This window comes from Sycon ciliatum, chromosome 2 (assembly GCF_964019385.1).
Source record: "Sycon ciliatum chromosome 2, ocSycCili1.1, whole genome shotgun sequence".
Taxonomy (NCBI): Eukaryota; Metazoa; Porifera; class Calcarea; order Leucosolenida; family Sycettidae; genus Sycon; species Sycon ciliatum.
Window position 1 is genome coordinate 20,590,412 of NC_088644.1, and position 13,131 is coordinate 20,603,542.

Genomic DNA, 13,131 nt, shown 5'->3' on the forward strand with positions numbered 1-13,131 from the left:
TTGTACTACTCCCTGGTCGCGTCCCATACATGAATGCTACAGGCTTTGTAGATCTACACACTACGGGATCGATGAGAGTTGTACATCACATCATCAGTTCCGATCCGACGCCAAACCGACGCTAGTCACGCTGCTTATGGAAGTAGTTAGTTATGCGCTACTCATAAAAAAATCACCGCGGGTGCGACGAAGCTCGAAGTCAAGCAAGAAAAATACCTTTCGAGTCAAACAAGGCAAAAGTGTCAAGCTATTCGAAATCAAGTCAAAAGTCGAGAGCTCGAAGTCGAACAGGTGCAGCGTACAGTAGCACTCCGATTCCGTGGATTGTGGAAGAGAGTGTTCATGTTAGTATTGTTACATGACTGTATCCAGATTGTGTTATATTACTTATTAGTATAGGGCTCCTATTTTTGTTTCACTCCTGAAGTAAGTCTCGTAATGTACCAGAGCGTAGAAGTAGATCATGTCTGAAGCAGAAGCTCGGTCGCCGGAATCAGCCAAAGAGCGGCTGCAAGAGAGACTCAGTAGTCGTTCAGAAGCTGAAGCCTCGAACAACGAAGAGCTTGCAGCCAATGAAGAGTAAGTCATTATCAGCTGTGCAGTGAGTCCGGTTTACTTCTGGCTTTCTGTTTTCCATTCGTTAGTTCGCAGCCTGTGAAAGACAGTTTTTCCATACATTACTTGTAACAATTTCGCTGCTGGAGAAATGTGTGTAGGCAAGTGGTCGTGGAGAGTCTCAGCTACGGTATGGGAGCATGACAACACAGCACTCACCTGGCAGGACTTACCTCCACGATCACTTCCACAGACAAACATCCACAAAAACAAACATCGAACTGCAATGACTTTTTATGTTTAAAGGGGAAGTTAAGGCAAAAATTAAAATTTCACCAGTTGTAGTCTTCGGGGTGCTGAGTCGAATGGTCTTGGTCCGAGAAAGCTGAGACGCTCCCTTCCTACTTGAATCCCAATCGAACTCGCGCACTTCCACCGAAACTGGGTGACTGCGCCCTACTAGATGGGGATTTGTATGCAAAATGTCACTAAAAGCGCCATTTCGTTCTTATAAAAGCACGGATGACCGCAATTGGCCCGTATGTTGTAGTCTTTTGGACGCTGAGTCGACTGGTTTTGGTCCGAAAAGGCTGCGATGCAGCGTTCCTCCTTTATTCCCAATCGAACATGGTTGAACAAGTGGTCACGTGCTCCTGGGTGCCCAAATGGCCTGGTCACCACGCCAGCAGGTGACAACTTTCACACCAAGGTTCAACTCGAGTTCAACTCGAGTGACAGGACTGCACCCAAAAAAGGTCAAACAGGCTAGTAAGTTGTACCCTGCAGGCACGGTGACCAGGTGACTGGTGTACGCAGGAGCACGTGACCACTTGTTCAACCATGTTCGATTGGGAATAAAGGAGGAACGCTGCATCGCAGCCTTTTCGGACCAAAACCAGTCGACTCAGCGTCCAAAAGACTACAACATATGGGCCAATCGCGGTCATCCGTGCTTTTATAAGAACGAAATGGCGCTTTTAGTGACATTTTGCATACAAATCCCCATCTAGTAGGGCGCAGTCACCCAGTTTCGGTGGAAGTGCGCGAGTTCGATTGGGATTCAAGTAGGAAGGGAGCGTCTCAGCTTTCTCGGACCAAGACCATTCGACTCAGCACCCCGAAGACTACAACTGGTGAAATTTTGATTTTTGCCTTAACTTCCCCTTTAGCTCCACACTAGAAGCAAAAGCATACTTCAAAGTACAACAGTTTTCCTGCACTGTTTCTTACCTTAAAGACAACACAAACTATTGCTATCAGATGAAATAGGTGCAAGGAGAGAAACCGCTGTACTAGTAGCAAGGAAAGTGCAAAGATGTAGAAGTGAGATGCAAAATGTTGTGCAAGAACGAGTGTGAAAGGAGAACTCAGCCATGCGTGTGTGATGTCCAGTCGCAGCCAAAGAAACCCGGCCCACGTGCCGAAAGCAGTGCCAAGGCTCATGCGGCCCCTGCAGCCCTCAGAAATATTTTTGGAGCGCGCATGAGGTAATCGAAATGGAAACGCGGCGCTACTTTTGACTGGCGGGTGGAATTTCTTTGGCCACAACTGTCAACTGTAGATTGTGTGTAGAAACCTAGCAAGTCCTGTCAGACGGTATTCGAGTAATTATCATGCCATTGTGTCAAGTGTAAGTACCGCTAGAATGATCTACATGTACATGTACTTTGAAATACAATGCCCCCCCCTTGTCGGATACTGGTTGCGAGACTCACCATCCCATCCTTGCCGTTAGGCGCTGCATATGTCACCCTGGTATAATCAGGCATGGTGGTGGCCTGGCACAAGCAAAACTTCCTTAGCTGGTTATGTGTTTCTCAACACAATTGTATAGCCGGTTGTAACACGGACTTTTTTTACAATGTTATGTACGTGCTACCCCACAGGCATAAAAATAGATCATATGCGCCAAATAAGGTCAGCCTTCTTCTCATTGCATAGTAAATGCGATTAACTCACTGGTGCCAATTTCTCACAATAAATGTCATCACAAAGCTGCACGGAAAGTGTACAACGGTTCCCAGCTGTAGTAGAAAGCTCCACGCCCATCCTACGACAAGGAGGTAACACAAGCTCATATCCATGATGTATCCATTTCTCGATCTTCAAGGACTCGGCACAAAGTAACCTTTTTTGAAGTACATGTCCAATCACACTGACCATCACCCCTGCATGTACCATAAGACATGCATATGCCATCTTTGTCATATTCTGTTTCTTTATCTAATATGAAACTCGGATGTTGAGCCAATAATAAATAGAGAAAGGGAAGGAACATTATGGATACGAGTTAAGAGTAACTGTCCACCACTGTAACTAGATACTATAATACAGCCAGAAAGTGCAACAGCTGGGCACAAAGCTGACAGAGTACTGAGACATTCGATGACCTGACACCTAGCTCTGACACATCTTCTTTATTTATTTTTATTGAAATACAAATTTAAAAAACCAGCTTTGATTGACTTGCAACATGATTGTAGAAGTGTTGTTGCTTGTGACTGCATCCAGTGCAAGAGGACGCAGCTGATCTCCAAGAGTGCGTAGATGTGTACTTGTAGGTTTTCAAGGTGGCAGGGACCATGTCTTGCAAATAGGAACAGACAATTCATTGACATACCACCTCGAAGCTATCAGGATGAGGAAGGGAGGGGGGGGGGGGGCTACAATGGCTGTTGCTGTTGTTGAAGACAGATCAAAGAGAATGATTTCATTCTTGCGCATGCTTCTGCAGTATTAACATAAGCGTGAGGTTACTACAGATGTTCCTGGGATAAACAGGATATTACCCGCATACTGGGACGATTCTATGCTTCATATCAATCCCTCATGCTTCTTAGTCGCTGTTGATATCTGTTAGGTATCACCACCGTACTTGGGTAATCTCCTCTTCCTATGAAGTTATATACTCTTGGTATAATGTATGCATAGTAGTTGAACACAGTGGAGCGTGGCCATGAAACGTACCTAGACTGGTTGCCGGTGACCAGCACAGAGCAGTCTTTGTACATTGTACTTCCTGCAGCAAACTCCGCAACCGCCACTCATTGATGGGTGCATGCTGGCTCTAGTGTCATCCTTTTGTTTCTTGTCGTGCATGTATTTGACAAATAATTAGACCTAGAGTACTTGGTGACTAGCTCGTGCCACCAGGAATGCTGCATTTCCCCCAAACCTGCCATCCCCATAACTGTCCTTGTTTGACTATGGACTGACTTGAGTAGGGATGCCTGACTTTTGATGATTTCCTACACTGTGATATTGGTCCTTGCAGAACTCTTGACCCGTACGGTTTTGTTCGTGGAGATCGATTTGATCATGCTGAGTATGACACCTTCAACGCTGCATATACAACTGTGTTGGTGAGACGTACCAGGCGTTGGACATCAGTTAATTATAATGCACGGCATAGAAGATGTGAGTGAGCAAGCCATTTTTTTGTTAATTGCCGAGTTGTCCTCATTGTAGCCTCTTAGGTCGGCTACTGAACTGTGTGTGTGTGTTTTGTGTGTTTTGTACATCAGTGAAGCGGTATATTCGGAAAGGCGTGCCATCCAGCATGCGTCGTGAAGTGAGTGCCGTCTCTGCCTTATACTTATTACTCCAGTATGGCTGCTGGTCTCAGGCCCCAGCTAAGATTCGGAGCGTTTTGTGTTTAGTTGCACCTGCTTGTGTTTGCGGTACTTAGTGACTAACTGACTATAGTATGTGCAAGTTCCAGGATCCTCACAATCAACATCCTCTAACTAAGCTTTTCCACTAGTAATTTCATTGCCTTGGCTTCACAACAAGTAGAAAGAAACTGACCAAGCCTATTGCATTTTATACACTTGAATTCACAATTAGAGGCCGTTTACATGAGAAAAATCAGCCCGGGCTTATTCAACCCTAACTACGGTATGTGCATGTACCCTTGATTGTATTCATGAGTGTTGCTGATGAAGTCCCTCAAAGCTCACTCTGGACATGGTGTATGCCATATTTTATGCTAAAGTTTGCCACTGTGGCATGCCTGCATAGATCCTGGTGTATGAGCATCCAAAATCATAGTTATCTCTTGCCTGCCTGTCTCTCTGTCTCTGTGCGTGTATATATGTGTGTGCGTGTATATAATATATACACGTGTATGTGTGTGTGTGTGTGTGTGTGTGTGTGTGTGTGTGTGTGTGTATGTGTGTGTGTGTGTGTCTCTCTCTCTCTCTCTCTCTCTCTCTCTCTCTCTCTCTCTCTCTCTCTCTCTCTCTCTCTCTCTCTCTCTCTCTCTCTCTCTCTCTCTCTCTCTGTGTCTCTCATCATTATATATAATTTTCTATGCCGGTGTGTACATGCGTGTTTTGACAGGTGTGGTTATCAGTATCAGGTGCATCGGACCTCCTGGCTGAATCACCGGGACTCTACGATGAACTGAAAGACATTTCTAAACTGGAAGAGAAACACAGCAGACCTATTGAACTCGGTAAGGTCTGCACACATTGCTATATCCAGGTTAGATTATTTCCTCACCCCCTCCCCCTCTATTTGTTGAATACTGTATGCTGTATGTGCTACTTTTCTTACTATTATTTTAAATTGACTCACCGTGTCACTGTGATGTGACAAATGTGTTCCTTTCTTGGATTAGATAGGGAGTTGACGAAGTTTGCCACTTCTAACTTACATTCATGTATGCATGTATGCATGTAAATTTGGTACGAATATTACTATTATATTAGCAACTGCTGGTGTTCTCTAACTCTATACTCTGTGTGTTATTTGCCATCCCAATAGACATTCATCGTACCCTTACAGACAATGTATATTTTCGGCTGGACGGGGACAAAAGCAAATTGAAGCTTGACTCGCTGCGCAATGTTCTTGTTGCCATTGCGAAGCATCGTCCATCGATTGGCTATTGTCAGGTACGTGTACATGAATGGAGAGGGACTCTAAGTTGTCCACCTGCTAGCATGATCTACGCACACATAGTGACATACACGCACGCACACACGCACGCACACCTCAGACCTGCCCATCGCGGAAGCGATGATAGCGAACAGCTATGTTAGACATAGCAACTTGTGCTGGGATTACACCATTCAACAGCTTGCAAGGCTGATGAATTGACCGCCACTATTTTTAGCCTGGTATCCACCACACAGCTGATTGAAGTGACTTTTTCTGGCCAGTGAATCCCTATTTTTCATTTTTCCATTTTTTTTCTTTTTTCTTTTTTTTCTACACACACACACCACACCACATACTCCGGCATACACTGGCTGTTGGCTGTGTGTCCCATATGGTGCAGTGGTATGTGCAGTCGATTTCCAATCGAGAGGTTGCGGGTTCAATTCCCGACGGTTATGGTCGCACACGTCTGTCTTTCTTCTCTTTCTCGGTCTCTTCTCGCACGCACACACACACACACACACATTTTCAAGTCTTCGATATTTTATACTGTTTATAATACCGGTGAGAGGCAATGCGATACTAAAATGCACAGCGTAGCTATATTGTAGGTAAGGCTCTAAGCAGCCAGCTGAAGTAAAATAACTGCAGTTGCATCACAACACACTGACTTTGCTTGCAAACTACATACTTTCTCCATCAGAAAGAAACAGAAGACAAGACAAAGTATAGAGAAGTACTAGTATGCAATTCTCCATCGTAGTAACATCATTTGAGCTGCGAGTGGCTGGGCCTGAAATGGGTTTCCATCATGTTGTTGCCTGAAACGCCTCCCCAGTACTTGATAGGCACGTTTTGCAATTGTTTGCAAGTATCGAGTGCCAAAACGAGTATTTTAAAGTGACGAACAATCGGCGGGATTGTTTCACCCCTAACTTGAAGTATTCTGTGTCTTTTTGTGTTTTACCTGGATGTCAGGGTTTGAATTTTGTGACAGCATATCTTCTCCTAATTGTGGAAAATGAGGAAGAAGTGTTTTGGCTGATGATTGCCTTGTTAGATTCCTTACCTGGTGAGTGTGGCAATGGCTTGCTATCTCCTGTCCTGGGACATTATAAGTTACCTACAGTCCATTCAGAAAAAGATGAGCGCTGGCTCTGGCGAGCTCCCGTATTTGGCGCTTTTTCGTAATTTTGCCGTACACGGTGCAGTGCTGCGAGATTTGAAACAGGGTCCAAAAAAGGTACCCCAGCTGGGGTTTGAACCACAAATATACTTGCTTAATGGAGAAATAGACTTCAGAAACATAATTGGAAGAGCATCCCCCCCCCCCCCTGGGATTGCTGAAAAATTGTGAGAAAAAACTCAAAATTTGACCCATTTATGGCCAAAGGCCAGGATATCATCTTTGTATGAATGGACTGTAGTGCTATCTTATGTCATGGGAGAGGGGGGGGGGGGGGGGGGAGGGCATTGTACTCAGAGCCTGTTACCTCTTGTCCTCGGACATTGCGCCCAGATCCTGCTCTCATGTGCTGGAATCCCGATGTATGTTAGCAAGACTGAACTTGAAGTAGCACAGGGAAGGGAACAGAAGGAATGACATTGCTATGACACTGTGTAGTCCACATACCGGGTACGTTCTTCTTGAAATCTCGTTTTGTGCATGGATGATGTCATTGAGGCACTTGTGTTTCTTTCTGTAGACTATTATGGCGATAAGCTGCGTGGCATGCAAATGGACTGCTACGTGCTTCAGCAGCTGGTTAAGTGAGCAGGATGATATTGCCTGTGTTAGTTTATTCCCGTTCTTCTCTATTCTCTCTCTCTCTCTCTCTCTCTCTCTCTCTCTCTCTCTTTCTATCTATCTGCCTTTTCTATCTATATAATATCTATCTATCTATTTATTAGGGCTGAAAGAAATATTCGAATTATTCGAATATTCGAAATGTGCAGATCGGAAAAAGAATATTCTTCGTTTTAATAGAGTAGAATAAGAATGTTCGTAAATGTACAGAAACTCGCCTTTTTTTTTACATCCAACAGGTTTATTTGGTGCAGAAAGTGGGTGAGATTGCCACCTTCCATGTGTTGTCATCAGCAAGACAAATGATAACATTGTCCTTTTCAAATGTCCCTCCTGTAATTGGGGTATACACCAGTTGATGGTCTATGGTTACCATGGATACAACTAGGTATCCATGGATATTGTATTGTTTAAAATATTCGGAATATTCTTCGTTTTACACGTATTATTTGGAAAGAGAATATTCGTTCGCTTCATTGAGCATTCGTTTCAGCCCTACTATCTAACGATCTATCTATCTATCTCTGCATTGATTCCCATCAACTCTCTCTCTCTCTCTCTCTCTCTCTCTCTCTCTCTCTCTCTCTCTCTCTCTCTCTCTCTCTCTCTCTCTCTCTCTCTCTCTCTCTCTCTCTCTCTCTGCATTGATTCCCATTGATTCCCAGTGATGATCGTGTAGCAGTGATGGGGTTGGTCAGCACAGCTACTACCTTGTAGGTGTGTGATGTTCACCGCAGTGTACTTGTCACTGTGTGAGAGTTTGAAGCCGATGTCATTGTCTCTCCCTGTGACCCTGTACAGAATGAAAATGCCACGGCTTCATGATCATTTCCTCCGGCATAGCTGCTCTGTGGACCTGTTTGCTACGAAGTGGTTCATTAACCTGTTCCTTGACTGTCTCCCACAAGAGGTGTGTATGTGTTGTTGCAGTGGCTGTGCATTGAAGATGAGTACTGATTTCTGTCTAGTGCTGGAGTTTCAGGCCGGTGCTACATTTGCTACAGGTACATGTACTCTTTCTGAAGTTAGTGCATTAAATTCCTTCGTTCATCAACCCCAATGTTGTTCTTGTACTTGGTGTAGTCTGTAACGCTACAGACCACTATTCCGTGTACATGTACATGTAGCTGATTTGTTTTTCTCCTCTTTCTGTTCACACACTTTTAAATCTGCAGACAGCGTTCAGAGTTTTGGATTGTTTGTTCTACGAGGGTTCTAAAGTGCTGTTTCGTGTCGCGCTGACCATACTCAAGCATGAAGAAGAGCGCCTCCTGTCTTTCTCTGACATCGGTGACCTGCTGATGTTCATGAAGGTACATGGCATTGTGCAGTGTAGATCTACAGTGCTGCTCAAAGGAATGCACAGCCCAGAGTGTTCAGAAGGCTACCACGCCATGATGCCCGGTGTTAGCTGACTAGTCCAGGCGGATATCACTGAGCAGCACTGTACTATGCCTAGCTGTGTTATTAATGTGTTATATGTGTTTAACTGTAAGGTCTACAAATTTTCGGCCCATTCAAATGTCGGCCCCCAGGGCTAAAACCTATTTCGGCCACATTAAATTTTCAGCCTGTACTGCTGCTGCCTGTATACACTGTCACACTGAACCTTGCAAAATTAATATGACCAGGCCGAAAATAAATATGCGCCGAATATTTCATTATAATATTTGCTGATTTACAGTATGTGTCCAAAGGTGGTGCGCACTGTAGTATGCAATATTGCCTCTAACCTTAGCCTAGTATCCAGCTAGCAGCAGCAGCTGCCCATTCAGGTTGCTGATCATGTACCTTGCTATTACTGCAATATGTGTGTGTGTGTGTGTATCCTCATTGCTAGATTGTCCTGAGATAATTTCTCCTGCGTTGGCATTCTTTGTTTTGCCGTATGTGTCCTGGCTTGCATGCTGCTTGGGCTTTTGGTGTATGCTGCACTGGTAATGCTAGCCTAGGTGCTCACAAGCACAAACATATCATGGTGTGTTGTTTAAATAATGCTGCACCTCACCCGGCTGTACTGACTAGTGACTGTACATGTATTTTTCTTCATCTGCAGGAAATTCTCACTCAGAATTGGATGCTGCATTGCCATGAGTTCATGGAGGTGAGTCATAAGTTAACAGACGCAGCTCTTTGTGAGGGGCAGTGTAGTAACTTAGTGCTTGGCCCGAAAGGTCCATCTACATCAACTTTGGAGTGTTTGCCTGCCTCCACCCTCCTGAATAATTTTTATCGCGTTTCTGACTTGCTGGATTAGGTGAAGTTGTAAGTTTCTTGCCCTGTAACTGGGTTTGTTCATGCCAAGGAGAATGATACATGATAAGCTGCTTTTCTCATTTTTTTCTTCTTTTCTTTGTGTCTGTACATGTTGGATGTAGTCGGTCTTCAGTGTGCCACAACCACTGCCCGGCAAGATGATCCGCAAGTTGCGCATCAAAGCCCAGACTGACAAATCCCTGTAGTTGGACTGACTAAACCAGCCTCTCTCGCATTCTCCCTCTCCTCTCCTCTCTCTCTCTCTCTCTCTCTCTCTCTCTCTCTCTCTCTCTCTCTCTCTCTCTCTCTCTCTCTCTCTCTCTCTCTCTCTCTCTCTCTCTCTCTCTCTCTCTCTCTTGAATCAGTTGAACAACAACCTGGCCTGTCTCGTGGTGCCCTGGTATGGCCGTATGTGTGCCTACTTACCCGCTGTTAGCATTGCATGTCTGCCTCTGCCTTCCCCTACTTCTCAGCTCTACTATTTAATATGTCTCTCATTCTAGTCTACGTTTGTAATCTTATCTTTTAGTACCTTCTGCTTTTCGTTTCTGGAGTTGTTGAATCATTTGGCAGCTCAGTCATTATCAGGTGACCGTCACTGTTTGGGGTTGTCTTGTTTTCTGATGTGTCCCTGCTTTCTCTGTGTATTTTCCATAGAACTGGCAACATACATGTAATTATATGCCCATCTTTCACTTGATAAGAAGTGCGCTGGTCCGCCTTACTTTCTTGTAACATATTTCTCTAGCTGCTTCCAATATTGTCTTGTATAATTACTATGCAGTGTGTGTGTGTGTGTGTGTGTGTGTGTGTGTGTGTGTGTGTGTGTGTGTGTGTGTGTGTGTATGCGCGTGTGTGCGTGTCGTTTGTGATAATGTTATTGGTGGTGTGATGCAATCAGATGGTCTGGTAACGCGTATGTGTCTCTCCAACCCAACGCCACAACGGTTCGATGACTTGATCCTAATAATTGTTCTACTGTGTGGATGGAGTTGACATTATCCCACCGGTCATGTGCTCAGTTTTCTGTCCTTATTTTCTTTCCAATTTCATTATCCTGAATGCCTTTATAATTTATATCTCTGCGTCTATATGATTGTCCAACGAACGGTTGTCCAACGAACGATTGTCCAATGAGCGATTGTCCAATGCCACATTGCATGTACCTGCGTTTTGCTCTTTGCCAAGTTCCACACGGTGTTGATCAAGTGGTACACAGTCTCTCTCTGAAAAGGGTATCACCATGCATGTTCACGTTCTCTGTTAACTGCATGCACATGCGAGCAAGTCAGGGGCGGTTGTCATACTCTCAGGCCTGCTGTAACCGCCGGGTCCAGTTCGTCAGGCAGGTCAACACGGTGCATTTGTGTCAGTTGTTTTTGGCACCATCTTGCCGCGTAGCCGGCAAGTTATACACCTGGCCTGGATACTTGAGTTCATTGTGTCCTGTACCAAAGTGCACGGACAGGGAGGGAGCTTGGATTACAATAGCTTGGATGTACAATGTACTTGTGGAAGGCAAACGAGTTACCTGTAGCTGTACACAGGCCGTTGTTGTGCGGAGGTGAATAAATAATAAATTGATGCTGCATGGGATGGAAAAGAAGGTGCATCTGATTACTAGTATATCCGTAAAAGTGTATATCTAGACTGACTCTCACGCCATGATAAGAATACTAGTACAATCATGTATTGAGATTATCACCAAGAGTTCATGAACTCCATAATACGGAGTCTATGGACACGGCCGTTCAGCCACGGCCATCTAATATTATCATATATTGAGGACTTTCCATTACATCACCTTTTTGGCGCCTTCCCGGTGTCCACCCAAAGATCACCCATAAGACAAGTCCGTGTCCTACGGTAAAATGTGCTTGGGTGGCAAAAAGGGAATCAAATGTGTTGTTCGGTGTACGGTTGAAAATGATGTTGCAGGCCGTCGCAGTGGTGAAGCACTTTTGCTTTTCTTTGATGTGGTGAATAGTTTCGGTAAGTCGCGAGGATTACTAGCCGCAGTTACTCTACTGTTTATTCCAGCCTTGAAGAGGCGTTGCCGCGAGAAGATTGACAGAATCCGTGGGCCCAGTACATTGATCCATATTTACCTATGGACGAAGACCTTTCAGCCAATCCCCCTGCGTTGGGTATCCAGGCCTCTCTAAATATTTAGTGAATGTCCCCAGCACATATGCAAAGGACTCTCTAAAGTCTTACAATAGCCCTGATGGATACAAATGCATGTGTCTCATTGCTGGCTGAGTTGGCACATTATCGTGTCTTGCCCAATCGAAGGAAGAAACAACAACTGTCAACAAAATACGTTTGCAAACGTCAGGCACTCGCGGAGTGTTTTTGCCGAACCTGTCCATCCTTGGGTAGCTGCTGAATTACCTGGAATTGTTCTTGGCGCACACTGCACTTGCATGGTGGGCCTGGGAGAAGCATGTTCCCATGTTGCTGCAGTGCAGTGTTGTTTTGACTGAATTTACGTTGGAGACTGAAATGTGATGTGTGCTGAATGTCAACACCTAGCTACACCACTGGGTCACTCACCAGTGGCTGGCACCGTCAATGAACACTACACGAAAATAGTGTACATGGATTTTACTTCAGCTGGGCAGAAATTGGAGCACCGTGCCCATAACCTACAAGTAGTCTCACTTCTCTTTCGCTGCCTGACTCTCTCTCTCTCTCTCTCTGTCTCTCTTGCTTTGCATGCCTGTCAGTGTATCCATGTGTGTGTGTGTGTGTGTGTGTGTGTGTGTGTGTGTGTTCGTGCGTGTGTGGGTTTTTCTTCCTTATCAGTACGAGTATGACAATGTTGACATGCGGTGGCTGGTAGCACGAAAGCTGACAAAGTCAAACACGGCCATCATCATCATTGCTCCTATGTAGCCAAAAAGTTGGTGTAGTGGCGAACTTAGTTGTCCTGATCTTAAAACACGCTGATGAATGCACATCCAATACAGCAATTGTTTTTTCCTGGTCGTCCCTCAACCTGGCATTCTCCATAAGCAGTTGCTGATTACCGGTAGAGTGTCCTCCATTACTGCCTTTGCCAGAGTTACACAAGAAGTAAGATCAAGATGATCCTCACCACAAGAAGATCAAGAAGCTGAATACATGTACCTAATTGACCAGAAAGACAGAAGATGAGGTATACTAGTATGTGCCGCAGCAGATGAAGAACTGCACAGCGCAGCAACCAAGTGGGAAGCAGAAGAAGATTGCGCAAGTAGGTCGATCAGAGTATTTATCCATGACAAAGGAAATACACATTGTGCAGAACATGAGGCATGCACACTCGCATGGAAGAGATGATGAGTTGCACCCAGGGCCAGTACTAGAATAGCTAGCACCACCAGTCATGTAGAGGTACGTGCATAGAGCTGGGTACATTAGTCATTAGCATCAGCACTATCAATCATCAAACTCCAGCTATACCTTGCACCCCAACAAACTAAGTAAGTTGATAGTGTTCGGAATCATCTTCGTGTTTCCGCCTTTACTGGTGCTGCCACAAATGAGCTGAACAAGTTGGTTAGTTAGTTCGATACGTACTGGGGTGACAGGGGATGATCATGACTTTTCTCTTCGCCAACGAAGTGATGGAACAATATTCGTGT

The 13,131-nt window shown here is 44.8% G+C and overlaps 1 protein-coding gene across 1 annotated transcript; it reads left to right on the forward strand.

Annotated features, from left to right (window-relative positions):
- The first annotated feature begins 244 nt into the window (after positions 1 to 244).
- LOC135809131 (growth hormone-regulated TBC protein 1-like) lies at positions 245 to 10,625 on the forward strand. Its single transcript, XM_065322403.1, has 11 exons — positions 245 to 579; positions 3,830 to 3,972; positions 4,080 to 4,126; positions 4,897 to 5,011; positions 5,323 to 5,453; positions 6,418 to 6,511; positions 7,146 to 7,209; positions 8,048 to 8,156; positions 8,422 to 8,559; positions 9,303 to 9,350; positions 9,625 to 10,625. Exons 1-11 carry the CDS (start codon positions 464 to 466, stop codon positions 9,706 to 9,708), a joined length of 1,089 nt encoding a protein of 362 aa, XP_065178475.1. The 5' UTR covers positions 245 to 463; the 3' UTR covers positions 9,709 to 10,625.
- Positions 10,626 to 13,131: the final 2,506 nt, after the last annotated feature.

Coding starts and splice junctions, on each gene's coding strand:
- LOC135809131 (XM_065322403.1), top strand. CDS start 464: ATGTCTGAAGCAGAAGCTCGGTCGCCGGAATCAGCCAAAGAGCGGCTG. Junction 4,127..4,896: donor CATCCAGCATGCGTCGTGAA/GTGAGTGCCGTC, acceptor GTGTTTTGACAG/GTGTGGTTATCAGTATCAGG. Junction 6,512..7,145: donor CTTGTTAGATTCCTTACCTG/GTGAGTGTGGCA, acceptor TTCTTTCTGTAG/ACTATTATGGCGATAAGCTG.